This window comes from Corvus brachyrhynchos, unplaced genomic scaffold, assembly GCF_000691975.1.
Source record: "Corvus brachyrhynchos isolate BGI_N302 unplaced genomic scaffold, ASM69197v1 scaffold5, whole genome shotgun sequence".
In the NCBI taxonomy this organism is placed as follows: Eukaryota; Metazoa; Chordata; class Aves; order Passeriformes; family Corvidae; genus Corvus; species Corvus brachyrhynchos.
In genome coordinates this window covers 12,161,848-12,188,095 of record NW_008238321.1, presented here as the reverse complement: position 1 = coordinate 12,188,095, position 26,248 = coordinate 12,161,848, and the positions used below count along the sequence as shown (strand labels likewise).

The following is a 26,248-nucleotide window of genomic DNA, read 5'->3' as shown; positions in this document are numbered from 1 at the left end:
GACAAATAAACTTTTTGTTTTCCCTCAGGGTCCTGTTAAATGTTGCTTGTGCAAATAGTAACAAGACAAGAATATCCTTAACAGGAAGTTAAACCAGAAATTACAAACAGAACAATGCCCTTTTTCAGTCCAAGACCTTTGAGTGTATGTAAGCTCCTATGTGTTATCCAAAATAATCATATGTGTAGTCTTCATAAGCTTTTACACTTGAACTGGTGAATGAGACTCCTGTAACTGATACTGCTCATTAAAGTACAATTTGCAGGTGGAAAGAGGATAGGTATCCATTGCAAGTGCAGAATAAACAGAGCTTTCTTTTAAGGCAAAATATCAGAACTCTTCTAGGAAGCAGTATCTTCTAATGGACCTGCTGTGGTGGGCTGCCTTTCCACTGAAAGCAGAAAATTAAATTCCAACCAGGTACTCAAAATTCACTTCCTTCCTTTTTTTGTAAGCAGTTATTTCCTTCAAATACAAGTAGCTGGAAATATTGGTTAATAGAGTTTAAAAACTAGTTTTGCAAAGCAAGATTTAGTCCCGCCAAATGCAGAGAATCTGACAGTCTGCAGTTTGGGAATTCAGTCAGAAGGCTGACTTGCACTGGTATGAAATGATTCTTGCTTCAGCCCCTTTTTCCGCATAATGGTCAGACTATGAGCTAGGTAGTGTTTTTCAAGGGTTAAAGAAATAATGCAGTGTTGTTTCTTATTCTTGCTAACCTTACCTCTCTCTGCCAGGTCTACTGTTCTTGCTCTTCAGTTCCCTCTTTCTAATTTCAGTAGTTGTAGATCTCAGTCCTTACGATTTTCCCAATGAATTAAGTTTGCACTTGTTGTCAGAGTTAGGAGAATAAAAGCAACAAAGCAGTAAACACAGAGAATTGCTCACAAAGCAGTCTCCAGGGAAAGGATTAGATCATTCAAAGTCATTGTCATATGTACTTCAATCCATAGGAATGGATCTGTGGGGCCTTTTGGGTGGAGAAGCAGGGATGTGTGTGGTAGATTAGGGAGAGTACCGTGAATTTCACAGAATTAATGAAATATCTGAACTTTCACCCACTTCCTTTAAGCAAAAACTGTAGGTGCCTCCTCTTTATAACACTTTACTGGACACTAAAATTTAACTACATATTGTAGCTTTTTTTAGATGTTTCTGGGGCATGTTTAATAAAAAAGGTTTCTGAACTCAGGTGAAGAAGTAGAATCCTGCTTGAGACACTGCAAACACAAAGCGGTCCTTCTTCAAAAACATTGTCTAAGCAACCACAGGTGATAGAAAGGATTTAACTTGCAAAGTGGACATGATGAAAATACTGTTGTCTTACTATATTGTGGGGGAATTGCAAGCGGAATGTTAAATGGAGGGGATAAGGCAAAAAAGTGAGTAAGTGTAAAAAAAATGGATAAAGAGTTAATAAGGAGCAGAGCTCATGATGCTGAAGAGCAGCTGGAGGCAAACTGACACTTTCCTGCTTCCTTCTGCCTGGCTGCTTTCTGGACCCCATTCTTACTGGGAACAGCTGAGGTATAGGGAGGGTGGGATCCAGATTCTGGTAGGTTCCATTGCACTATAGGACTAGGGAATAAATCCATTTGGGCTCAAGATCCAAGAAGCTGTTGGGAGAGACAGCAGCATGTGACTGTAAGGGGGATGCTGTCGCTCTCCCTTCTCCATTTGTTTGTCTCTCCCTATGCAATAGTGCTGCTGCATGTCATCTGTCTCTGGGAAGATCATTTGTAGCAGAGGCACCATTTAGATTGCTGAAATTGAATTCCAGTAGCAGAGTTGATGTTGGTTCCTGTAACTGACCCTCCTGACATCAATAGAAACGCAGTGGGAGGTGGCTTTGTTGGTGCTCGTTGGGTACTTTGGCAAGATGCCATAAAGATAAGTGGCTTTTGCTTCCGTGTATGATTCATGCTGGTTACCTTGCTAATACATCAATTAGAGATGAGCTTTTCTCCAGTGTAGTGTTTGATTAGTGTCAATTCACAGGCCCTTTAGATTTTCTGAGAGGCTTCCCTGGTTTGTTGCAAAAATGTGGAAACTGTTGGGACTGACACAGTGGAAGAGTGGTGATCAGTACTGGAATCCAGCTGCTGATGCAGAATGTAAAACTCTGGCTTGTCTCTCAAACTCACTTTTGGCTTCCAGAAATCAGTCTGATTTTTTCATCATGAAGGTGTGTGGAACACATTAAACAGGACAGGGATTCATGAATAAAACTTCAGTAATGGTGAAGCCCTGTCTAGTCATACCCTACAAAACTGGACAATCTTTAGAGAAGTAGAGCACATTCAGCCTCCTGAATCACTTCTTCCATGAGTTCTGTTCTCTTCGTTCAACATTATTAAGTTATCTATGATGTAGTTCTGGAATTCACTATTTTTATTCCACTTCAAGATGTGTGTAAATAGGATTTACTTTAAGAAATCTTTTTTACTGAGGGATTACAGGTAAGGAGCTTGATGGTCTAAGTGGCTTTCCTGAAGCTTGATGCCAGGACAAAGTGCTGTTTTGGCAAGATATTAATGTTTGTTATGTTCTACATGAGGATTAGTGTCTATAGCAGAACATTACCTGCACAGGAAGGGATGAAACTAACCTGGAATATTTTGTCAAGGCTGTTGGTCTGTGATGTGAAGGGAGTTATTTTCTGGGAAAAGATCCAGAAGTATGAGTCTGCACTGCTTGGAGTTTACTGGTCTGTACCATTACTGGGTTGAACGATTTGAGCAGAAAGCACACTCTCCACAGGTCTTCTAACTTATTTACATATCAATGCTCATTAAACCCACTGATCCTAAACCCTTCTGTACTCCAGAGAAGGTGCACAGGGTTTCTTTCAGCAAGATTAGTTGCTTGCTGAAATCCAAAAGCATAATCACCAAATGAACGCCACTCTGCAAAGGGAAGATTTGTCAAGATCCTGCATTCTGTCTTTCACAAATGACCTCTGTCCTCCAGCTATATTCTTCCTTCTAAATAATTTTTTAAAAGGGAAAACTAAGTCTAAATGTCGTATCTTTTTCTGGAGCTATGCTTTCTGCATTCCATAATAGGTTGAAAAGAGGAAAGAGATGGTTTACTTTGAGCATTACCTGCTTTGGGTTCTTTCCAGTGAGCTGTGACTGGTCAGAAATGTATAAACTGTCAGATTTGAATTTGCCTCAGCATACGCAGAAAATTTATTTCAAGTCCTTAAAACTCAGTGAGTGGAGAAAAACCGGAGTGGTTTCAGATGCTGGGGTCAGTGTTTGACTGTAAATGTCCCTGTGGACTTTCATAGTGATCCTGGCATGCAGTGCATCATAAGACTCAAAGAAAATAAAGTGGACAATGACCAAGCCAACAGAGAATCTATCTTGGGCTTTTTTGAGTTTCTGAGGAAGCCTTTATGGATAAGCCTAGAGGTCTTTCAAATGAGTAAGAGAAAGAAGCTGTATTTTCCAGATGTATTTTCCAGCCAGGCTGATCTGTTCCTTCTGGTTGGTTGATGTCAGTGAGTTGGTTGATATGGATGGCCGATGTAATACTTCCTTTGGTGCAGTAAAAATCACAAATAAAATCTACTGCAAATGAAGAAGTTTGTTGAGAGTCTACTGTTAAATGAGATTCAGCTCTGCTTTTCTAGGAATGGAGCTGAAATAAAAATAGGGTCTGATGGGTTTTGCCAGATGTGCCCTTTATCCTTTATTTTTCCCTTCCCTGCTGTGGAATAGCTTGCCAGCTTAGGAAAATTGCATGGTGCCTTTAAGAACAAATGCTAAAAATAGTTTCCATTTTTATTTTGAGTCTGAGTTTTGATTAATTGTAAGAACTGCCTGTTTAATTTGGATTCTGTTTTTCAAATGTAACTTTCCCTTTTTACTGACTCAGGAGGACTCCCGCTCAATAAATTCTGACCAAGTCTGGCTTGTTTAAGATTAAAATGGAGCACTCTGTGAGAAATCTAAATGTAAAACCAGACCTATTTAAGGTATCGAGGCATTAAATAATTGCAAGAGCCCTCATTGAAAATGAGTCTCTAGATGTTGTCAGCTCTGTACAAAGCCATGGTCCTGCAGGTCCCTTGTTCCCAGCTAAAGCCTAGATATGCACTGCTAGCAAGGAACAGGGCAGGCTTCACCTCCTCTTTGATTTTGGAAATGGTGAATTTTTTGGAGAAAATTTGTGTATTTGGCTTTTATTGTTTAAGGAGGAGAGGGAGAGCTTTATTTTTTTCTTAATGTTTTGACATGCTTCTAAAGCCTGGCCTCATTAGTGTTGGGAAAACTTCAGTGGCATTGCAGTTCCTTAGGTTTGGGGAGACCTCACTATAGAGAAATATTAGTTCGTATTTTACCTGAAACTTCAGGTGGGCCCCAATTTCCTGATGGTAAATGGCATGAATTTCAACCACTGCTGATTTATATTGTTTCGTGTTATTTGTTAGGAGAATAGCAGAGTCTTCTAAGTTGCTAAAATGGAGTTCCTTCCTTTTAATTTTTATGTACCTGCATCTATTTTGTAATCAGGTCTCTAATCAGTCTTTCCATTAACATATTAATGAAGCAGTGGAGACAAAAATAAGGAAGATTTCATCCTTCAAACCAAGGAATTGTCATGTCTTATCATTACAATGAAGCCTTTGAAAATCCAGACTACCACTTCTCTGAGACATTGGAAATTGATAGAAGGTGAGTTTATTTAATTTTGCTGTGTGACTGTGCCATAAGAAATAAAATCGTTTATATGCAGGAGAAACTACTTCTCTGGAGGTTTAATTTGTAGATTTATTTTGATCCCTCCTTTATGCTTTCATTCTCAGACAAATTTTTAAAGCTGTTACCAGGAAGGCAGCATTCAAGGGAAATGGTGTGTTTATTTTCTACATGTTGGATGAATTTCAGTTAAATGTATTTATGGCATAATGTTGTAGATATTTTTTAGTTCCAGTAATTTTCACAATGGTCTATAACCTTGGATATCTTTGTTTTCCAAGCAGGTATTCCTGTTTAGTAAGAGTCTAAGCTAACTTCAGGTAGAGAAAAGTTTTAACCTTCCTGATTCATTTGATGACCAAATCAGAATTATGATGTTGAAGTTCTAAATACAAACTACCTCTCAGTATCAGAGTTTGTTTTATAACATACTCAAATTTGATGCTAATAGGTAGCAAATTATTAAGGATAGCAATTGAGGGGTTTTATGACAGGTTTTTCTTTTTTATTGCTTACACAGGGGGAGTTCTCAAAGCAATCCATTCTCCCACCAAACCCCTTACGATCCTTCACTGCCCAGTTGCTATGGAGAAGGCAGAGGGAGGGAGCAGAACTACCCTGTGGCCATCCCCATGGCCTCGCTGGGAGCTGGCTCTGAGTGCAGCCAGGACCTACCGAGCACAAGTCCATATGGAAATTTCACAGGTATGGAGTTTCTCGTGTGACCAGCTCAGAGAATCACTGGAACAAATCACAGTTTGCTCCATCCTGAGGGAGCCCTGCAGCTCTGCAGAGCTCAACTCTGTATATAGTTTTAGCTTTTTTTTTCTTTTAAGCTGTTCAGGTGTTTTATTAGCAAATCTGTCATTAACAGGTCAAGTGATATTGTCTTGTATGGACTGAGTAAGTTTTTGAGTACTAGGATGTACTTTGGAGTGGAGTATGGGAGTTTTGTTACAGGAATACGTTGCTGTGCTGGCAGTAGATCTGTATTTTGTCGTAGGGTTGGTATTCTGTCTCTGTAAATAGCCCATAGCAGTTTGCAACTTTGTGTAACTCTGATTCCCTTCGACAGACAATCTTTCCTTTGAGCCTGAGCCAGAACTGAATTACACCCCACAGTCTACCTTCCATCTGCTGGATTATCCCTATACCCACAGAATTTCCAGTGGATCAGAAGGTAAGGATTGTGGTGCATCACAATAGTGCATGTCAGTCTCACCCTCCATAAAATAATACTAATAAATATTTTAAAGCCTTCTTGTTCAGGCATGAATATCTTCACACAATAGAAGGAGTCATCAACAGGGTCCTTCCACACCAGAGAGCTGAGCTCCACACTGGGATGTGACACTGGAACTTGCCATTAGCTTACTGGGAAGGCTAGTCAAGGAAAGCTGTGGCTAAACTCATCTGTGTCATGGCTGGAAGGCAGATGCTTTTAAGGAGTATAGTCACCTGTGTTTGAATAAGTGGATGAAAGGAGGTGGAGAGAGCAGCTGCATTTTGGCCCCAGGAAATGGGAGTTTGGCACATATAACTTACTCAGCATGATGTAGTGGGAGTCTAAAATGATCCCCCTGAAGGCAGTGGAAGGATTTTAAAAGAAAGGCCTCATCTTCTAGGAAGAAATGAATAATGAATTGAATAATGAATGTGTGCATTTATGAATGGGTTAGTTGGAGTTCTCCATGACAGCTGAAGACTGGGCTCAGCTCCTCTTTTCCAGCGTTTATCTGAAAAAGTGGATGCAGTTGTCAAACATGACATGACCAGGAAAGAAGTGAGTGGGGGAGTGTGTTTGCATGAAGTCAGTGAGATTGAAGGGTAGACTTTTAACGTGTTCCTGTGAAAGTGAAACTTGAATTTCTTAAGTCAAATTATCAGGACTATCTGGGCTTCCTAAAGAATGCATGTTATTTAGACAGCTTCGTTCGGAGACGCAACCGAAGACCACCTGATGAGATCTTCATTACTTCTTCCATGTTTGAAACAGATCCAGCGTGCAGTGAAGGTAGGGGTTTGGAGAAGGGGTTCAGTTTATGACAGTGTCTGCTACAAGGATGGTGTGGTTGACACAGCTCTCAGTTCCTCACCAGAGTTGCATGTACAGCCCTTCTGTGCTTATGGGGACAACTTGGGTTTGTGTTACACTAGTGATTAATCTTTTATACTTTCCTAACACACTCAAATCCCATGATAAATGAAGTGCAGTGCAGTATGAATGTGTTAAATTGTAGAAAGAAATGCTAAGCTCTTTATTAGAATTTGTTTGACCAGCTAATGGATTGTTTTCAGCCACTGTGTCTGGAATTAGCATCAAATTCCAGCTATGCAAAAGCAGCCTGATTATCAGGTCATACAGGTGTGGCTCTGGCATAGGTAGTGCTAAGTATGGGCACTAACATCAACTAACATTACAGAAGAAATAAAGCAAAAGTTTAGCTTTCAAGTCAATATGTAGCATCATAGAAGTGTAACTATCAAACACTGATCAAGCAATGGACCAGAATCTTGGAGTTGTCTCAGTATTTTATTTTCCTTTATACTGAAGCTATGTCTGTGAACATTCTTGTACTGCTTGCTTGCATCTGATTTAGAGTTCTGAGGGAACTGAAGATATTCTGGGCACTATTATTAAGTCTCAGAGCTTGCTCACCTTGGTAGCAGTGTAAATGGGGGATGTTGTTATGTGCATTTCAGGCTGTGTATAAAAATTACTGTATTCTTATCCCCAAATTTTGTTTTTTGCATGGGTTTGATGTAGAGGAAGATTTAGTTGGAAGTCTTGCAAGTATGTCCATCAATGAAAGGATTAAAGCAATCCAGAAGCTTCCAGAGACCATGAGAAAAAGGAGAGAGATCAGGTAAAAAAAAAGTTTATCAGTTCAGTTTTATAAACTTTTACTTCTAGCAACATCTAGCTATCAATTATGGGCATTTTCCGTCTGCTGAGCTTTGGTTTGTCACTTTATGACAAAGTACTTCTTAATGCACTTAAAAAAAGTTAATGTCTTGCAAGAGAAAATAATTTAATGATGGAGATAAGAATCCCTCATGGTAATATAGAGCAGATTATCAAGGTCCTGGGATTTGATTATAAATTATGACCTGAGATTTATTTTCAAAGGAAATTTGGATGTTGGTCTTCGAAAATGGAGAAGAGACCACATGGTCTCAACCATTGTTTTGTCTCCTCACAGAGTATATTTAATTTCTGCTGCCAGTATAAGTTAGTGGAGGGGTTAGAACACACTGTCAGAGCAGTGACAGGAGCCATGGTATCAGCTAATATCAAATGAATCACTAAGAACCATCTCCATGTTGTACTAATTCTGTTCATGTGCACATGGGTGAAACTGTGTTTGCAGCATCTCCTTAGGCTTCTTGATTCAGTTACAACTCTATAATGATTGTCACCCCTGCCCTGCTCTTCCACAGAAATAAAGTTCTTAAAGAAATAACAAAAAAGTCAAGGCACCGTGGTGCTCACCCTTCCTGCTGTACACGGTGTCTGCAGGGAGCAGCAGTGGTAAGTGCCAGAAACTTCTGTCAGTCACAGCAGAGCAAAGCACTCCAACTGCAATGTTATCACTGTCTCCAGAGCAATTTGGTGTCTTGCTTCATGTTACTTACCAAAGATCCAGGTAATTGCTGCAGTGTTCATTAATAATGACTTGCACTGCGGTAGCACTTAGGAGCACCAGTTAACCATCTTATGGTGCATGGAGTGGGCCAAATCTGTTCTTAACATCAAAATGAAACAGTAATATTAAAATGAGAGGCTTCATTAAGTGAAATTGAGTCCTGTTTGCTTGCTGAGATTCATCTCTCTCCTCTTTTTCCCTTCAGTCATTTCGGCGATTTGGAAATACTCTTTCAGAATATTTTCACCTACTGCAGATTTGGCACAAGGCTCTGAAGATCATTGGTGCTGAGTTTGGAACAAGTGTTCTTTCTTACTTTGTTTTCTTGAAGTGGCTGCTAAATTTTAACCTCTTCTCATTCCTCATAAACTTTGGTTTCATCACAATTCCTCAGTTTCTTGCAGCAGAACCAAATAACCTTTCATTCACGGGCCTGGAGCTGCTCACTGGAGCTGTAAGTATTTAAAATTAATCACATCTGTGATTTCATGATAAGGAATAGAACAGCTCCCACCTCCATTAACTGGTCTTCAGATGATTATTCTTTCCACCATGGAGGTGACAGCAAATATTCTGAATCATGTCCTTGTTTTTTCAGGGTTATTTTCAAAAAACAGTGCTCTACTATGGCTTTTACACCAATGCTACAATCAGTAAAATAGAGAATGGTCCATCTTACAACATGCAGCTGGCCTATATTTTCACTGTTGGAACATATTTTGTCATCTGTTTTCTTATCTTGTTGTTCAGGTAACCTGACCGTGAGTTCTTATTTCTCTTATATCAAGTAAAAAAATTGCCAGACAATAAAAAACCCCATCCTGTCAACAGTTAGAAGTAATAATTACTTGAGTATGTTTCTGTAAGTCCTTCTTTACAGGTGTAGAGTTTAAGTAGAAATTTCTGCTTAGAAGACAGTCTCCAGAAATCAATTCTTTATTACAGAAATTAAAAATAACTGCAAAATAGTAAGGGACATACAGAGAATCCCAGTTCAAAACCAGTGAGTACTGTGATCCCCTTTTGTAAGCTGTTGTTGCTAACATTGTTTCTTGTTGATGTGGCCTTCCAGAGGGAAAGATTGTCAGCGACCATTTTGAGATGGAAATGGTAGAGTTCCTTACATGAAAGTTTATTTTCCACATTGTCATATGTGACATGCTCTGACATAGGTCCAGTAACCTTGGGATGGGATGGAAAGCTGACAAATCTCCTTCCTTGCCCTGCTGTACAGACCTGATGAATTTCCCTGTTACACATCTCACCAGTTTTATTTTAATTGCAGCATGGCAAAATCCTTCTCCAGGAACTTAGTTAACCCTCAGGGATACTCTGGGAATGCCAGCAAGCTGCTCTGCACTTGGGACTTCAATATAACTAATGAAAAAGCTGTGAAGCTGAAACAAAAGAATCTCAGCACACAGATAAAGGTACAAACCACAGGAGGTACAAAACTAAGGTGTGTGAGTCGTTCTGTTGGAGACTTATTTGTGCATACAAATTTGTGTGTGCACATAAAAGTTTCTGGCAGAGTGACACGAGTGTGCTAGACCTGTGCCTGAGAGACTTAAATCTTCCTGCCTTCCTGAGTTTCATTTGGTCTGACCTCCTGGAAATGGCTTAGCTACTTGTTTTCCTTTTGTCTTTAAGCTACATATAAATATTTGTGTGCTTCTGTTCTATTGAATGAATCTCTGTGACTATTAAATATTTGCCAAACATTTCTTCAGGCTTTTTTCCTTCCTGCTATTTAACCATTTTATAAACAAAAGGCAGGCTGAAAATATTATCTGTGGAACTTGACTTTTAGGATAGGAACACAAAGTTGCCCAATAAATGTTCCTAGGACATTACTCTGCCCATCTTCTAGAGCAAAAATCTTTCACTCAGTTTCTCAAGTGGTTCCTTGAAGCAAGTTTTGCCTTATGCTGTTGACTAAGAACTTTTTCATTAGGAATTGTTTCTTTGCAGGAAGACCTCACTGAAGTAAACAAAGAAGTTCTAGATTTTTCTGTGATGGAGAGAGTTCTTCGTATTGCTATTCACCTTCTTGCTTGGGTTGCTTCCCTGGGAACAGCAGCAGCTGCTTGTACTGCTGTTTACTTCCTCTCCGTTAATAACCTCGAGGTAAAGGCCAGAGTCTGCATTTTTCCACGTGGGTATCTCACATGAGCACGAGCACTGCTCTGTTCACTACGAGGAGCACAGGGGAGCAGAGCTGTTGTTGCTGCCAGTGCAGACACAAATTCTGCTGCACCTAAAGAGCTGCTTTGCAAGGCCCACCCCACTGGGGACTATGGCAAGAGTGTGGGACCTGAGGAGTCTGAGCAAATCTCCCTTCTCTCTCCAGCAGCTGCTTGCCTGGGCCCATGGTCAGCTTAGGGACAGTGCATCTGGTGGCCTGGGGACAAACAACAAGAAGCAGGCCCAGAAAAACCTGCCCCTTCTTCCCTAGGAGCTGCATTTGAGCTGGGGCTCCCACTCTGGGCCCCACATAATGTAGGGGAAGGGGAGAGGGTCACTGTGCTGCTGGTCACGGGCCCATAAAACATGACAGTCTCTAACCTGAGAGCAGCTGGGGGCTTCCCTGTGGACACACCTTGAGGCAGCATTTTGGTTAAGGCTCTAAGTTTGGGTTGTTTGATTATGGTTTTTTTCCTCTCTAAGCTGTTTATGAAAGGGCATAGAAATGACCTAGAGGGCCAAGCTGCCATGTTGGTGCTACCTGTGATTGCTTCTCTCCTCAACACATTGATCCCATTCTTCTTCTCCTGGCTTGGGCACCTGGAGAGGTTTCAGACTCCTGGACAGCACATATATGTCACTATTGCCAGGTATTTCTTGCTGCCACCTCTTTGTGCTTTTGGCCTGAAGTTGTCTGAGTTCTTTTGGATACAAAGCTGTGGCTGGGTGGTGTGGGGGCCTGTTAAGCAGATGTTTTGCCAAGGTTGTCATGCCCAGCTCCCCTTCTGCCAGGACAATAGAACAATGCCACACCTGAGCTCCCAGGAGAGCTCCTGTTAGTCCTGGCACTCTGCAGTGCCAAGAGGAGGTAATAAAGTGTGACCAGTGGTCACCCTGCCATCACTCCCTCCAGGTATGGACCAGCTGTTGGTGCAGTTACTGTTACTTCTTCTTTTTAGAATTATCATCCTGAAAATGTCAGTTGTTGGAATACTGAGCTACTACTGGCTTAACATTGTGGCTACCTCAGAGTCGCAGGTAACGTTTCAAAACCACAAATCTCTGACTTGCAGTGCCAGGTTAGGAACCACTCTGATAAGAGACTTCAGCTAAGAGAAGTACATGTGGTGTCTTGGGAAGCTGAGTTTCCTATCCTAACAGTTTTTATTAGCAGCTTGAGAGAAATGAACTGTAGGAAAAAATGAATGGCCCAGCTCAGGTCTCAGCTGGCTGGCAGCATTGTTCACTGAGAAGTCAACTATGATTTGCCAGGCTGCTAGAATATATTTGATCAAGATTTCAGATCTTTGATCAAGTTTCAGATGCCCAAGCATCTGGGAACAATATTTCAATTGCATGATTTTTAACTTCTAGGTATGATTTTGTTTTGTTTTGTTTTTTTCCTTCTGCTTCTTAAAGTGCTGGGAAACTCTGGTTGGCCAAGATATCTATCGTCTTGTTCTAGTTGACTTCATATTTTGTTTGCTTGGCTCTTTCTTTGGAGAGTTTTTACGAAGGTGAGTACTACTTTTCTAATCTCGTTTTCCCTCATTAACCAAAGATATGATCTGCTTTCTCCATGTGAGAAAAGCCCGGCAGAAGTGTGGCTGTGGCACCTCTGAAGTTTCCTTGATTTTCCCCACCAGGCAGTCTCTGTGTACATGCCTGGTGCATATTGCTGCTCCTCCTTACAAGGAGGCTGGCGTGTCCTTCTTCCCTTTGGAGATGGAAACACATGCAGGGAGGAAGCCACATTCTACTCTCATGGATTTCCTGAGAGTGAGGTGACAACCTGTTGTCTCAAGCACAAACCCATCTTTTCTGCATATGCATGGACACACTGCTGCCTTTCCTTGCTTTGTCCCCCACTGTGATTTTTTCCCCTCTTAGTTATGTCACTATAGTGTCCACAAGTTTAAAATCTGATTTTATCAGTCTTATTAAGCACATAATGAGTCTCTCAAATGTAGAGGTCTGCAGCATGATAAGTGAGAAAGTATTGTGGACTGGATGTGGATACAGCTCAGCACATAAGGAAGAAGTCAATCACTTCTGACATTTGCTGTGTGAACCTTGCTAGTGCCAAACATTACTTATGGCTTAGGCAGTATTTAAGTGCTTGCCAGCTCTACAGAGCAGTTAGGTTCCTGGCCATACTTTTGTGTAGGAGATCCATTGTTTGTTCTTTGCCCATAATTTGAACAAGTTTGGTTTACAAGGTAGGACTTTGTTAACTTTCTGTTAAATGAATACAAAACAATGTTGGGAAGCCCTTGAAGATTTTTCCTCCACGGCTCTTGCCAGTGTACTTTAATCCTCCTGTTCTCGTTGTGTTCAGGTAGGAAACCACCTCCCAGCAAAAGGTCAAAGAACTAAAACTGCAATGTCATGTGATGAACGGCCTCCCCTAAGCTGGGCACGTAGGCCTGTGAAAGGTTAAAAGTACAATTGCTTGTATTTAATATTTTGTGTTCAGAGTAACCTCCTGAAAGCCCAGCTCTGGTGATGATGCAGTTGATAAGGTGGTATCAAGATGTGATAGTTACCAAAATCTTTATTGCCCTTGCTACAACAAGCAAAAAACTGAATCTCCCCAGCTCAGGAAAAATGAGGTGACTAAAAGTGGTTGTTAGTCCTCAGTAGGAATCCTCTCAGTACTTGCTTATCTGTCTGTTTCAGCTCCTTGCAACCTCAGTTAGTTTGAAGTAGGATGTACTCAAGGATAAGTTGAGTATCTGTCTTTCATTAATTTTTTTATTGAGGCTGAAAATTCTCAGGACATGAAAAACTGTTAGAATTTTGTACTGAGGCCCATTGATATTTCAGCTGCTTAAGCACAAGGATATTTGTGCTTAAAGTAAGTAACAAGTAGTTACTGTAGTATAGATATGTACTGATACAGTAAGAAATCCTTGTTGGTTTTTTATTTCAGCTGTGTGAAATATGTACTAGGTCTTATTTCAACCCTGCTGTGTGTTATGGGAATTCACTTATTTCAAGTTGTTTCATTTTTGCTGTGCTGTCCAATGAATGAGCTGTGGCTGCTTTGCATGACACTAATGCAGCCTCTAAATAATTTGCCACTGATGCTTGTATTCAGGTCATTTACAGGGATTTTTACAGAGGTCTTTATCATTTAGCAAATGCTGTTGTGCAATAGTTTTTGTTTCCCCCCCCCCAGAATTATTGGAACTACAGTCTGTGTGAGCCTGGGGCCGCCAGAATTTGATATTGGACGAAATGTTTTAGATTTGATCTATGCACAGACTTTGACCTGGTAAGTGTTAAATTTACAGCCAAAACTTCATTTGCACTTAGAAATATCATGGAAAATTCTTATTCTGATGTTTGTGGGTGCTTCCCAGAAAGAATGCCTGGGAGATGACCTGTTCAGTGCCTTTGGTAAGGATTGTGGCTTGCCAAAGTAATTATGTGGGCAGTAACAATAACTTCAGTCAGTAGTTTACCAGGTTGCCACCTGGTCTGGGAGATACCTGATAGGTTCCTGCAGGAGTATCCTGGAGTTATGTTTACTTCCCCACTGGGTGATGTTCTTGTTGAAATAGTCTCAGCATTAAATGCTGGAAAAGATGCCTTATTTCCAAGAATGAATATGTTACTCTAACTATAAGAGAGTTCTGCAGATCTGTACGTAGATATGTGTGTTTGAAATTGCATATTTTCCAAGGTGCACTTACTGCTAGAGGATCAAGATTAAAATAATCACATTTCTAAATAATCCCACACTATCTGTATATGAAAGTATTGTGGTATTTTTCTGCTTCCAGTGCACGGAGAAGTGAGTGGTGAATAGTGAAGATGTAACTTTTTTCTCCAATAAATCCTTTCTTGTAGGATTGGTATCCTGTTCTCACCTCTGCTGCCTGGTATCCAGATGATAGCATTTTTAATAGTATTTTTTGTGAAAAAGGTAACAAACTTTACATGTATTCATTGTAAATAATAAAGTAGTAAAATTAAAGGCTGGGAAATTAACAGTGGACAAGTGTCTATGTCAATATAGACACTCAGCCTGTAGCTGTGATTTTGGCTTCCCAGTTACTCCCCAGCAACTCCACTCTGCCAAGTTATGTAGGTGTAAGCAGAGGGATTCAGCTAAAGATCATGGTGGAAGTGTCTTCTTTTCAGAATTCTTTGTCTCAGTAGAATGAGCACATGATAAGTTGTTTGCTGGGTCATGAAGCAGTCTGTAGTGCTGAATGTAGAGCAAAGCTGTATGTAGAAAGATGGATTCAGACTTCCCTGAACCATGAGTTTGCATATGCTGCAAAGGCAAACTCTACCCAAGAGAGTTCTGAAGAACCCATCAGAACCTCATTTTGCCTCTTACTATTTTAAGACTATATTCTTGAAGTTTTCTAAAACTAGAGTATATCTATCAAATTCACATAAAAGTTGTTCTTGGAAACTTTTGATAGATGCTATTCCAGCAATTTCAGTGGGATCGGCGTAAACCAAGTTGAAGTGGCAGGTAACAGCATTCCAAAGTACCTTCATCTCTTTAAAGGTCAGTCTGATGAGGAATTGCCAGCCCCCTCGCAAAGTCTGGAGAACTGCTCAAATGATGACATCCTTCCTGTTCCTGCTGTTCTGTCCTTCCTTCCTTGGAGTCCTGTCTGTCATTGGAGTCACTGTCTGGAGGTATGGAAGAGCACTGGCATTCAGGCCTTCTAAATTATGCTGAGTGACCTGATACCAGGCAGAGAAGTCTGCATTTCTCTATAAAAGAACTTTTATTAATTGGTGGTGGAAGGTTTCAGATGCTCATGAGATGTTCTGTATTCTGAAAACAAGATTGAGCTTGGGAGAATGTGGCTCGCTGAGTAACTTGTCCCATGAGAAAGTGGGTGGAGAAACAAAGTTGCACTGAAGTTTTGGATTCCTATTTAAATGCATCAAATTTTACTTTTCCTCCTCTTCCAAAAGATTCTGTGACCGAGTCCTGGCTCCTGGACTTACTCTGGTTACAGGTGATACTGGGTCTGCAGCAGAGACAGGCCTGGGAAAACTCAGCTGAGATCAGCTTCTGGATTATTTGTGAACTCCAGAGGCTCTTTCTGCAGGCAGTGCTGACCCTGTAATAATGCATCTGGGTTGTCACCAGTATTTTAAAGCTGCTTTGGTTTTGTGTGTGTTACTCTGCTCACGGGAAGGAGGGCAGCATGGATATGCCTTTCTCTTGACAATTGTCAGCAACGTGATTTCAATATTTAGTGAGACAGGTGGCAACACATGAAACCAGATGGGATGAAAGCTATCAGAGCTATCATTTCCAGATGGCAAGTGGGAATTTCAGACTGTCTGGAGCAGTTCAGTTTCAAAGCAAACCCTTTCCTATTTCAGTCTACCTGAAAATTAATTTAATTAGGAATAAAGTTAATTCCTATAATGGGCTGCCTTATTTCACCACATTCTGTTGTTACTGAAGATCTGCAGTGACTCATGTCGCTGAAGGCAAGGTGAAATGATGGTTCCCTGTGGTGAAATGTTGAAAAAATCCAGTTTTTCAATTTGCTGTATCATGTGTTACAGTGATTGACATGTTGCATTTAGGTCAAGATTGTGCTCACAGGGCTTGGTACTGATCCATTGCAGCAAGGGCTCATCTCTCAGTGCACAGGCTGGGGTGGGCATTTAATGGCCTGAGAGGGACACAAGTTAACAGTGAAACACAGATCATGGAAGTACCCTGGGAGCCCAAAGACAGCAGAGGGCTGTAGAAAACTGATGTACAAAATCAGAATATTAACTAACTCACTGGTTAACATACAAAGCTTCCAGTAGCTGTTTTTTCACACTTTCAGGTTAAAACCTTCAGAAGGATGTGGTCCTTTCAGAGGCTTGTCTTCTATGTATGCTGCAGTCTCTGAGTGGGTACAAATACTGGAAAGTTACACTGCCTCGAAATGGGTAGTGTGGATCTACCACAACTTAATTACAAGTGAACTTTTCTTCTTCATCCTCTCTAGTATTGTACTGTAAGTATCTGCTAATGAAAAGAACCAGAAAAAGGCCTTAAGTGGAAAAAACTGGCAATGACAGAGGCATTCTATGTTATTTCGTTATCCAAAAGGCATCTTGTGTTGTTGACTCACTCAAATGTACCTCTCATCTTGAATACAAGCCCATAAATGTTTAGGTCTTCCAAGAGAATGTTTTAAGCAATTTCATGCATTTACCATGTTTTAAGCAATTTTATGTGTTTGCCATTCCTTGAGTAATTGCATACATCTATTTTATATATGTGTGTGTGTGTACAGAGATGTGTGTATATACGTCTTTTAATGGGTAAAAATAAACAAGATACATTTCTATCTAGACACTGCCTAGAATAAAATGCTCATATGTTGGACCTGTTTTGTTTTGTTTAGAATTGTTACCTATCTTTACTGGCAAATAATACAAGGAAGGAAGGCCATGACCAAACGCTTACATGAGCAGATTATTAATGTAAGTTTGGCTTTCAGCTGTATCTTTTGTATAATTTGGCTTCTGTGTTGATTGTCTCATCCAGCTTTGTGGGGCTGTAACCTGCTTTTCCTATCACTGTGCAGGGGAGGGTGGGAGCCCTTCCCCATGGGGGTTGCAGGGAAATCTAACTCACAAATAGAGTTATTGCGAAAGAATTCTATCTTCAAGATGTGCTGCTGCAGCTCCCTCTGTAGACAGATTGTTTTAGAATAGAAGGAATTCTTTTGGTCAGTGGTTACTTACAGGCCTTGAGTCTCTCAAGGACAATTAGTCCATTCCAGCTGATGATCAACTATGTCTTGACTACAGGCAGGAAAAGAAAAGCTGCTTCTGCTTAAAAGACTACGGGCACAGCAAAGGGCAACCCAAAGATTGTCTGCGCTGAGAGGACAAGGCCAGCAGGTCAGTCTGACTGCTCAGGTTCTGCTGTTCCATTACTTGGTACAGTTCCAGGTGCCTCCTCCAGCTGTGCAAACAGGCTGCTGGGTTGGGAAAAGTCCGTGTTTAAAACTTCATCTAAATGTTTACTACTTAACTCCAGACAGCAAAAGGATGCTGTGAAAGTTCCCCAGCTGTATGTTCCAGGCTGGAATTCAACCTGAGAAGGATAGAGAAAAGTTCTTACCCTCACCAGATATAGTTCATGGTTATGAAATTTCAAGAAAACTTTCCTAATGTTCATGTGCGGTGATGGTCACCAAAGGATTTGTCACACTTGAACCTTGCCTAGGCTAAGAAGGAGGCTGCCTTCCTCCCCTGACTAGGGATTTCCTTAGGGGGTTATGCTTTGTGGTTATTTTCAGCTGAGGTAAAACCGAGTGCTTTGATCTAAGCCCATTTTAAATCCCATACAACATTGATAGACAACTATTGTCCTAAACTTGAATTTATTTTTCAAGGCAGTCCTGCCTGCTGAGCCATCAAAGGAGTGTTAAAATGTGCACATACAGGTGCTGCCTGGTGTTTTTATTTGGCTTGAGTAAAAACTCCTTGACCTATATAGTGGTAGAGAGAAAGTGTTTGGTGGGTTCCTCTCCTTCCCAAAAACCCAAATCCCCCTGTATGACTGGCTATCACTAAAATGATTCTATAAATAAAAAACCAAATATGGATAATAATTGATATTGATCTGTTGCTAACTATAAATACGTGTGTGATAATACAAATAAATATTGACTGCAAAGAGGGGAGCTGAATACGAATGGGCATTTTCTGTGTGCTGGGGGTTTTCAAACAACCTGTGGCTGTGTTGAGAGTCACGAGTGGGGCTCCTGAGAGGGAGGCTTGGTCCTCCACCAAGTGTGGATGTTCTTGTAGTTGTTAAGGTCAGATTTCAAAAGGAGATGCCAGAATGATCTCATTGTGGATTTAGTAGAAAGGCCATCTCCGTAAAACAAGGGTGTGAGCAGTGCTGACTGCAAAATCACAGCTGGAAGCCAGAACACAGACTGCTAATGCCAAACACTGTTTTTTCAGAGAAGATCCTCTTCATACCACCCACCCAGGCAACCTGCCCAGGAAGTGCCAGACTACCCAGGAAGGGCATTTGACAGAAGTCAAAACACATCCTACAATGAGGTGAGTTGGTCAAAAGAGGGAAATGTAGATTTCCCTATATGGAATCTGGGGCATGACCTAGGCAATGGGTGTATGTGGAGCAAATTCCTGTATGCATGGAAATAACTTTGAAGATTAACTTGAACAGATAGAAAAATGTGATCAGAATAGCTATTGGAACACTCATAATCACAAACCTGCTCAAGCCTTGGAGAGTATGGTTTTGTTACAGGTAACTGGTATCTTTTCAAACACAAGATAACACACACAAAGAAATCATGACCTAAACCTGCTTGTGAATTTTGTTTTCAGCATCCCTTTTCTGCTGGGATCTCGAGCAGCAGTGACTTTCCACCAGGTAAGCAACTAAGATGAAACAGAAAGCTCTTAGAAATTCAGCTCAGTAAAAATGTTTGATGTACAGACACAGCATGTGACAGCTGCATACCAAGGACACAGTGATTTAGCATCCTGTGTAAAGAGAAAACAAAATGACTGGGCTTGTGGGGTGAATATTTTCTATAGGTTGTGCTTGCTGTAGCTTGTTGTAGCTTGTTGTGGTAGCTTGGTGGTGGTGACTTCTAAAGACTGACCCCCAGCTTCTGTGTACTAGAGAGCAAAATTCCTGGGTAAATGAGACATTTTGTCTTATGGGAGCGCCCAAAAGACAGGCAAGAACTTTACATCACTTTAGAGACAGACTTCACTTTTTGTTGTGAATCTCAGAAGAGGTTACTAATGATGTAGAGTCCCTAGAACATCATCATGCTCAGAATAAAAAAAAGCTATGGGCTCTTGCGTGGTAGTTTGAGCTGTTCCATGGAACTTCATCCCCAAACCTTGGCAGATGAGGTCCCTACACAGCACGGGGCGTTGTGAGGGGGGTGCTGCTGCTCCCAGCAGCGCAGCTGACGCTGTTTGCCTTGTGCCGGGCAGGCTGGGAGCCCGGCGGGCCCCGCCGCAGCCCCGGCGCGTCCCGGGCCGTGGAGCTCGCCCGGCGCTCCAGGGAAGCGGCTCTGGGGGCGGACGGCGCCGGAGGATTCCAGCCCTGAGCACCGAGCGAGGGCACTGCCAGGCGTCTGCAGAAAGCAATGCTCTCTTGCACTAACGACTGGAAGAATCACTCCATTTTTTACCTCTTAACGGAAGAAAACAATAGAAGAACAGATGGCAAAACGCGTCGGGACTCCGGTTTATTGCTGTGCTAGGGAATACCCACCTGGCGGGGCTGCTTTGCAGCAGGGGCATTTGGCGACAGCCTTCCCCCAGGACTGGCATCACCTCGATGCAGTAAAGCTCCCTCCACAGCTGGCCACGTGTTGTTGACTAAATATAAGGAAACTTGTGCCTAAATGCAAATAAAAGTTCTGTTTAAAAAATATTTTATATCAGTTATTTTGCTTAAATGGCTTTTATCTGATCTGAACCAAACCTGAAGTATTGGTCAAATAAAGAGAAGGATATTAAAGTGCAGTTGTTTTTAATGACTGAGATGTTGTAATGGCTGTGAAATAACGTGTGTGAGCTGGGCTCATTTTTCTGAGCCATTTTTACAGTTTATTACAGTCACTTAAAAGCAGCTTTAATGAAGCTATCAGAACTAAGAGTACTTATCAAAATTCTCATCTGTGTAAAACTACTGCTTGTAAACTGAAAGTTTACACATTTTTTCCCATAAAGGACTGATTGGAAGTAACACATCTAAGATTTATGTTTTTCATCATGCATGACTGTGAGATTTGACGCAGCTTCTTTTTATTCAGGGCCACAACTTTATCATCACCATGATAATTTTTTTTTGTTTAGCTCATTTTCTACTACTGCCTGTTTTTTTCCTCCCTTGTTGCTTGGGAAAGAGGCACATCTCTTCCTCTTGCTCATAATTTAGGCTAAAGCCAATCCAAACCCAGCCACCACAGGTGTAGAAAAAAGGACCAACTTTACACAAAATCCAAGAGCAGAGATTCAGTTTTATTGTTTCCCTGTGTGTATAGCTGTGGGCACTGGACACGGACCTGGTGTTTGCACTGAGGATGGTGACTCACCAGTGCCAGAAACTCCAGCAGCAACACCACTTGGACCTTTGGAGCGAGGGCTATTTGCCAGAAGAGCCATTTGCCCTTCAGTGGCCACATGGGGAGCACCTGTCACGCTCAGCAGCACCAGCAGAGGCCACAGCACTCGTGAAGGGGCAGGACAGGACCTGGACATAACCTACAGGTGCTCCAGGATGTGCACCACGAGCCCGAGACTGCTGAGTGAACGAATGGGAGAGGCTCTTGTCATCCTGACAGGGAAAGCAGCTCCCTTGTGCTTCTTTGTGCCTGGGCGAAGCTCAAGGTACAAACAAAAAATCCACCCCCCCAGCAGGTCATAGCATGAATCTGTGGTATTCCAGAAGTTTGGACTTACCCTAATTGGGACAATCTGCACTAATTTTGACATTTACATAATGCACTTCTGCACAACTGATAAAGAGCACTGCCCCATGAGTTCTCAGAGACTCGTTTATTGTAACTGCAGACTCTTTGAAGTTCAAGTTAAATCTGGATTACAGTTTCCATGTCCATCTGAGTACCCTTCAATCATGCAACCAAAGGCAAACTAAAAGCTCCATTTGTTCTACTGCTTACCAGCACTCTACAGATAGCTTTCTCTTCAAAATAAATACAATCATGTGCTGTGTCATTTCTTCATTAGAAGAAACAATTTCCTATCCTCCCCTGGTTCTCTTAAAAGGTCTGGAAGATAAGAAGCTACTCAAGTTTTATTTGTTAATTTTCAGAACCTTCACATCACACATGGAAAATTGGCTTTTTCTTCCTTGTCAGGACTCAGCACAGCCATCTTTCCATGCAGGGCAGGGAAACATACTCATCTTCTATTGTGGCACCATTATTTCCAGTTTCTGTTTTAAGAACAGTAATGTAGATATGGTGCTATAAATCAACCTCAAATTAGTATATACTTGTACAACAATTTAAAATTACTAATGTCAAGTTATGATTTAAAATTTTGACACCAAAGATTGCTGATACAAATTTAGAACCAACATTTAAACAAAGCAAAGGAATAGAGAATTGTGCAACAGAGAATCATAAAGCCACCTGCACAGACAAGGCATGGCCCAGTTTGCTTGTCAGATCTGATTCTTTCACATTACTGTGATTTCCTCAGACTGTGTGGCCACACCACAGCTTTGGCCAGTGCACCAGAGCTGTTCCTGCATTTGAGATGTGACCACAGGCAGAAGTCAACTGCTGCTCTGCCTTTCCCAGAGCTCTCCTCAGCAGTCCAGGAGCACTGCTGGATGCCCTCGTGGCTGCAGACCTGCCCAGGAGAGCAGCCTGGTCAGGCTGGGTCAGTAGTGAGGGTCACAGTCCTCCACCAAGCTGTCGGTGATGTAGCTGCAGTCAAGGACACTTTCATAGTAGCTTTTCTCTGCAAACGTGTTCACTGTCCAGGCAACCACTTGAATTCCTCTGGAAGACCAGTGCCTCACATAGTCCCTGCAAGGAACAAAGACAGCCTGAGAGGAGCCTGACACTACACACAGCTAAGGCAGACAGTGCTGAGGCTACAACTGAGCTCTGGTCTTGCATCAGCATCGCATCAAGGAACAATAGTGTGTATATATAGAATGTGTATATATAGAATGTGTATATATAGAATATAAATAGAATGTCTGCAACATTGCCTTTTTCTGTTCTCTTATTGTAAACAGGCAAAAGCAACAAATACTTTTCCTCTTTGAGATAAACTTAAGACCTAACAGAAGATAAAAATTCTAATTAAAAACATAGAGGCTTAAAATAATAAAATAATGTAAAGAAATTATCAAGACACCTTACCCAACACTAAATGGAACGTTTTGATAAGCACTGTGTTAACTCCGCCCTATAGACTAACAGAAGAGAATATCTCCTGATCCATGAACGAGCTCTAACACTTACTGAGAAACGAAGTTTTTCTGTATGAGGACAGCTGAAACCCCACACAATCGCCACAGGAAACTGTGCAGGCTCCAGTCCAGAATGACATCCATCACCACATACAAGTAGTGCTTCCAGCAGGAGTTGAAGCGGGGTGTCCCATCTCCCAGGTGACTCAGCTGCCAGGGCCTGTGTGTCAGTGCTGTCACAACATTTCTGTCAGCTTGTCTCATCTGCAGGACCAAGGAGAAAACACTGTAATTCACCCAAAAGCCCAGCTGCATTAAATACAATTTTTGAGAGATTAGACACAAAGTGCTAGCTTGCATTTACAACTCTACCAGAATCCTTCTCCCCTTCCCCTCTAGATCCTTTTGTAACACTTTTAGAAAGCTGATATTTCATAGTTTTTTTTCTTCAAAACATACTAAAAAAGCACCAGCTCTTATGTTAAAAAAAATTACATAGCAGTCACGCAATGTATATAATGGAAAAAATAAATAGTAAGTAGACTTGGCAATGAGAATGAGCGAAGAGTTTTAGGAGTAACCTAGAATAAGAGGTTTATTCAGCAGGTACCTTGCACACAGATACCTGGCCATACACCTGGCAATGCACATTTGTCTGCATTGCTTTCAGGAGGGAATTGCTGTAGATTCCTATTTGCATCTAGTGAGTAGAGTGGTCTAATAAGATTATGCATTATGCTTCATTTGTTTTTAAAAGCCTTTGCAACTTGAACAACTCAAAAGTAACCTGGGAGTTTTACAGCACACCAAAATTCCCAGACAGGACTAAAAAGATAAAAAATAAACTTCTAGGAAACATCACCTTATAAACAACATCTGGCATGAAAGAACAGACTATGCTGCTGTTATACAAATCTGGAAATTCCTGGTAGAGTTGTTTCAGGGCATCAACTGCCTGCAATTAGAGACACACAGAGATGTTACACATATGCTCATATTTAATTTACACTGCAAAGTCGTTTTAGAACAATCTTAAGAACACTTCCCTGTTTTGTATAGCAAGATTGAAATAGAAAGGGAGAAGAAGAAAAACAGCATCTTGTTTATAGCATTAACACAGAAATGACATTTTGTTTTTTTGCAAAAGAATTCCTTTTCATTACTCTGTTTACAAGGAGTAGGATTCTCAGTGTTTGAAATACCCTTAAATATGTTGTGGATAAAATATTTTAGTACTACCTAGGGTTTAGCTCAAGAGGAAAATGAATTTATTCCCATATTTTGCTAGGCTAAAGAAAAATATTATTCTAATTTATATAATATATTAGTGATGGATCATTTGCATCTGCCTTCAGTAATGCAAATTAGAGATCCCTTGCTGGTTCCTCTCAGCACAGCAGGGAATTCCCTTTGCTTTGTTTCACAGCAGTGCTGTGAGCTGAGTGCAACACTTGCCCAAGCCTTGTACTAATTTTAAGCTGCAGCTTCCCAGGACAACTTTGGGTGACACAAACAGCAGACCTCACTCATATTAAAGAAGGGATTGTACCACATGGACCAGCTTGAGACCAACACAGCACCAGGTCAGAAACCCAAAGAAGGGGTGAGGGCAGGTGTCTTGCTGCAGTGAGCAGTACCTGATTTGCATGGCCTTTGACATCAAAGTAGATTGTCAGATTGTGATGCATAGACTCCACAACAGCTTCTCTCAGAGTTGGTACCTTTTCACCTTGGAACTGGCTCCTGTAGAAATGGAGAACTCACTGGAATGCAGTCCTCATAGATGTGCACACACATGGGCCTGCACATCCCCAACCCCACAGAGCTGATTCCTGACAGAGGTTGCTGCTACGCTGGTACTGGAGGTGGGATCCAATCTCACTGGCCCTGTGTCCCACCCCAGAACACCACCCCCAGTTCTTCAGCTCCTTCCCCAACTTCCACAAACAAACTTTCAGTCCCAACTGCTGCCTTCCTCCTGCTCGTACTGCACTCCCCAGCCCTGAGCCAGGAATGCAGATCCTGGCAGAACAGGCAAGACAAGCTGAGGATTCAGCAGAAGCAGCTTCACCCACCAATAAATCATCAATAAATCAGGGTGACAGTGAACAGCAGCTGCTCAGAGGTCACTGCCTGTGGAAATTCCCGCTGTGTGGCCCAGGTGATCACCCCTCCAGTGAGACAGGGAAGATACTCCTTGTGCCACAGACTCCCAGGTGGCACATTTGCAGCTCTGGAACTCCCTAATGCGGTGTCTCAGGAGCACACACTACAAGTTCTTCCTCTGAAATGGACTCATTTATGATACTGCAGAAGTTGCATTGTTATCAAATTTTTAGTAATGTATAAAAATATTTCCCCCTGCATATCCATAGGAAGGACCTAATCAGCCACTAGGGTCACAGTGAGGCTACCCAGAATCTGTCTAGCTCCTTTTCAACAGTATAAACCTGATGTGTAGAATCCCCAAAACACAGTCCAGTCAAGAAATACATGTGAATTAACCTTAGAAGTAATTCCTCTAGCCAGTTCTGACACATCATGAAGATCCCAGCACCTTTAGTGTCCTGCAGTGAGTTTAGGACAAGCTTATGTAGAGATTGATCAGTTTCACATTAGATGCCTGTGGATTTTGTTCTCAAAAGCCAGCTTATCTTGACTCTGTTTCACTGTTCCCAATGTAGTGATGGGTAAGGAGATACAGTCTCATATGCTTCTAAAATCAAATTAGAAGTAGCATATGGGACTTAAAAGTTTTAAATTGTAAAAAAGTTTCATCAGTTATAGATCAAATCAATAATTTTGTTTATCAAGACTTATTTTTCCACTGTTGAAAGAGTAATTTCAGAATAGTTCATTTACCGTAGCCTGTGTTTTGCAGATGGATTGAGTTTCCTAATTTCCTCAAAAGTCAAGTCCTGCAGTCTCCCAGCCCCATCCGTTGTCCTTTCGACTGTGTCATCGTGCATGAGAATGGGGACACCATCTGCACTAAATTCAAGATCCAGCTCCACACCCGTTGCTCCATTCTCAGCTGCCTTAAAAAAAAATTTAAAAAATCAAATACACAACAGAAGAGACAGCTTTATAGATCTGACATAAGTACAGCTATAATTAGCTTGTATTTTTGTTAAAAAATAATAAAATATTAATGTACTTTTCAGTAGGCTTCATCTGCAGAACAAAGCAGGTTTTTATCCAAGTCATTGTTAGCGCATTCATAGATCAACTGAACCATATAATCTATTTTGCAGATAAAACCATAGTGATTATGCCTCAGTCTTGGGATTGAAATGTTTCAGGATAAAAATGCAGAAAAGAATCTTGCTCTCTCCTTCTGATGTAATAACCCTGGAGTCCTTAAGTTATGTTATTTTGTAAAAGGCAAGGAAAGCAAATGTCTACAGTTTACATAATCTACAGATTAACACTTAGTAAACACTGTTTACCACGTGTGTACCAAGCAGTAGATGGATGCAGGCAAATCCCTGCTCCTCTCTGAGGAATGCCCGTATCAGAGAGCAAGAAGCAGCCAGGCTGCCTTAGAACATTTCACACACCCTGTTCCTGCCCTGGACCTTTCCCAAGAACTCCAGAAAAACACTTGAGTGAAGTGCACACAAAGACCAATTGCTCTGAAGGATAAATGCCCTCCTGGAAAAGGGACAATGCAGCAGAAAGACAAAAGCCAGGTATGCACTAGAGGTTACCTACAGGTGTCTGCTCTGGAAGGATTATGCAGCTTCAGAATTTATCAGGAC

At 41.3% G+C, this 26,248-nt stretch overlaps 2 protein-coding genes across 3 annotated transcripts; one reads left to right on the top strand and one right to left on the bottom strand.

Moving 5' to 3' along the window:
- The first annotated feature begins 4,499 nt into the window (after positions 1 to 4,499).
- TMC5 (transmembrane channel like 5) lies at positions 4,500 to 20,070 on the top strand. Of its 2 annotated transcripts, XM_017734205.1 has the most exons (23): positions 4,500 to 4,682; positions 5,227 to 5,411; positions 5,782 to 5,886; positions 6,631 to 6,720; positions 7,474 to 7,573; positions 8,148 to 8,238; positions 8,559 to 8,807; positions 8,952 to 9,103; positions 9,639 to 9,783; positions 10,325 to 10,480; positions 11,021 to 11,187; positions 11,497 to 11,575; positions 11,957 to 12,054; positions 12,184 to 12,321; positions 13,719 to 13,814; positions 14,393 to 14,468; positions 15,066 to 15,199; positions 16,363 to 16,536; positions 16,930 to 17,008; positions 17,339 to 17,431; positions 18,506 to 18,607; positions 18,899 to 18,944; positions 19,523 to 20,070. In XM_017734205.1, the coding sequence occupies exons 1-23, from the start codon at positions 4,609 to 4,611 to the stop codon at positions 19,636 to 19,638; spliced, it is 2,745 nt and encodes a 914-aa protein (XP_017589694.1). In that variant the 5' UTR covers positions 4,500 to 4,608; the 3' UTR covers positions 19,639 to 20,070. The 2 variants fall into 2 exon arrangements, with proteins under 2 accessions (XP_017589694.1, XP_008631914.1); XM_008633692.2 differs by lacking the exon at positions 12,184 to 12,321.
- Positions 20,071 to 20,536: 466 nt separating this feature from the next.
- GDE1 (glycerophosphodiester phosphodiesterase 1) lies at positions 20,537 to 25,559 on the bottom strand. The gene is made up of 5 exons (XM_017734209.1): positions 25,350 to 25,559; positions 24,125 to 24,230; positions 23,350 to 23,442; positions 22,540 to 22,751; positions 20,537 to 22,095 (listed from the first exon to the last, which is right to left on the bottom strand). Exons 1-5 carry the CDS (start codon positions 25,454 to 25,456, stop codon positions 21,948 to 21,950), a joined length of 666 nt encoding a protein of 221 aa, XP_017589698.1. The 5' UTR covers positions 25,457 to 25,559; the 3' UTR covers positions 20,537 to 21,947.
- Between the last annotated feature and the right edge of the window lie 689 nt (positions 25,560 to 26,248).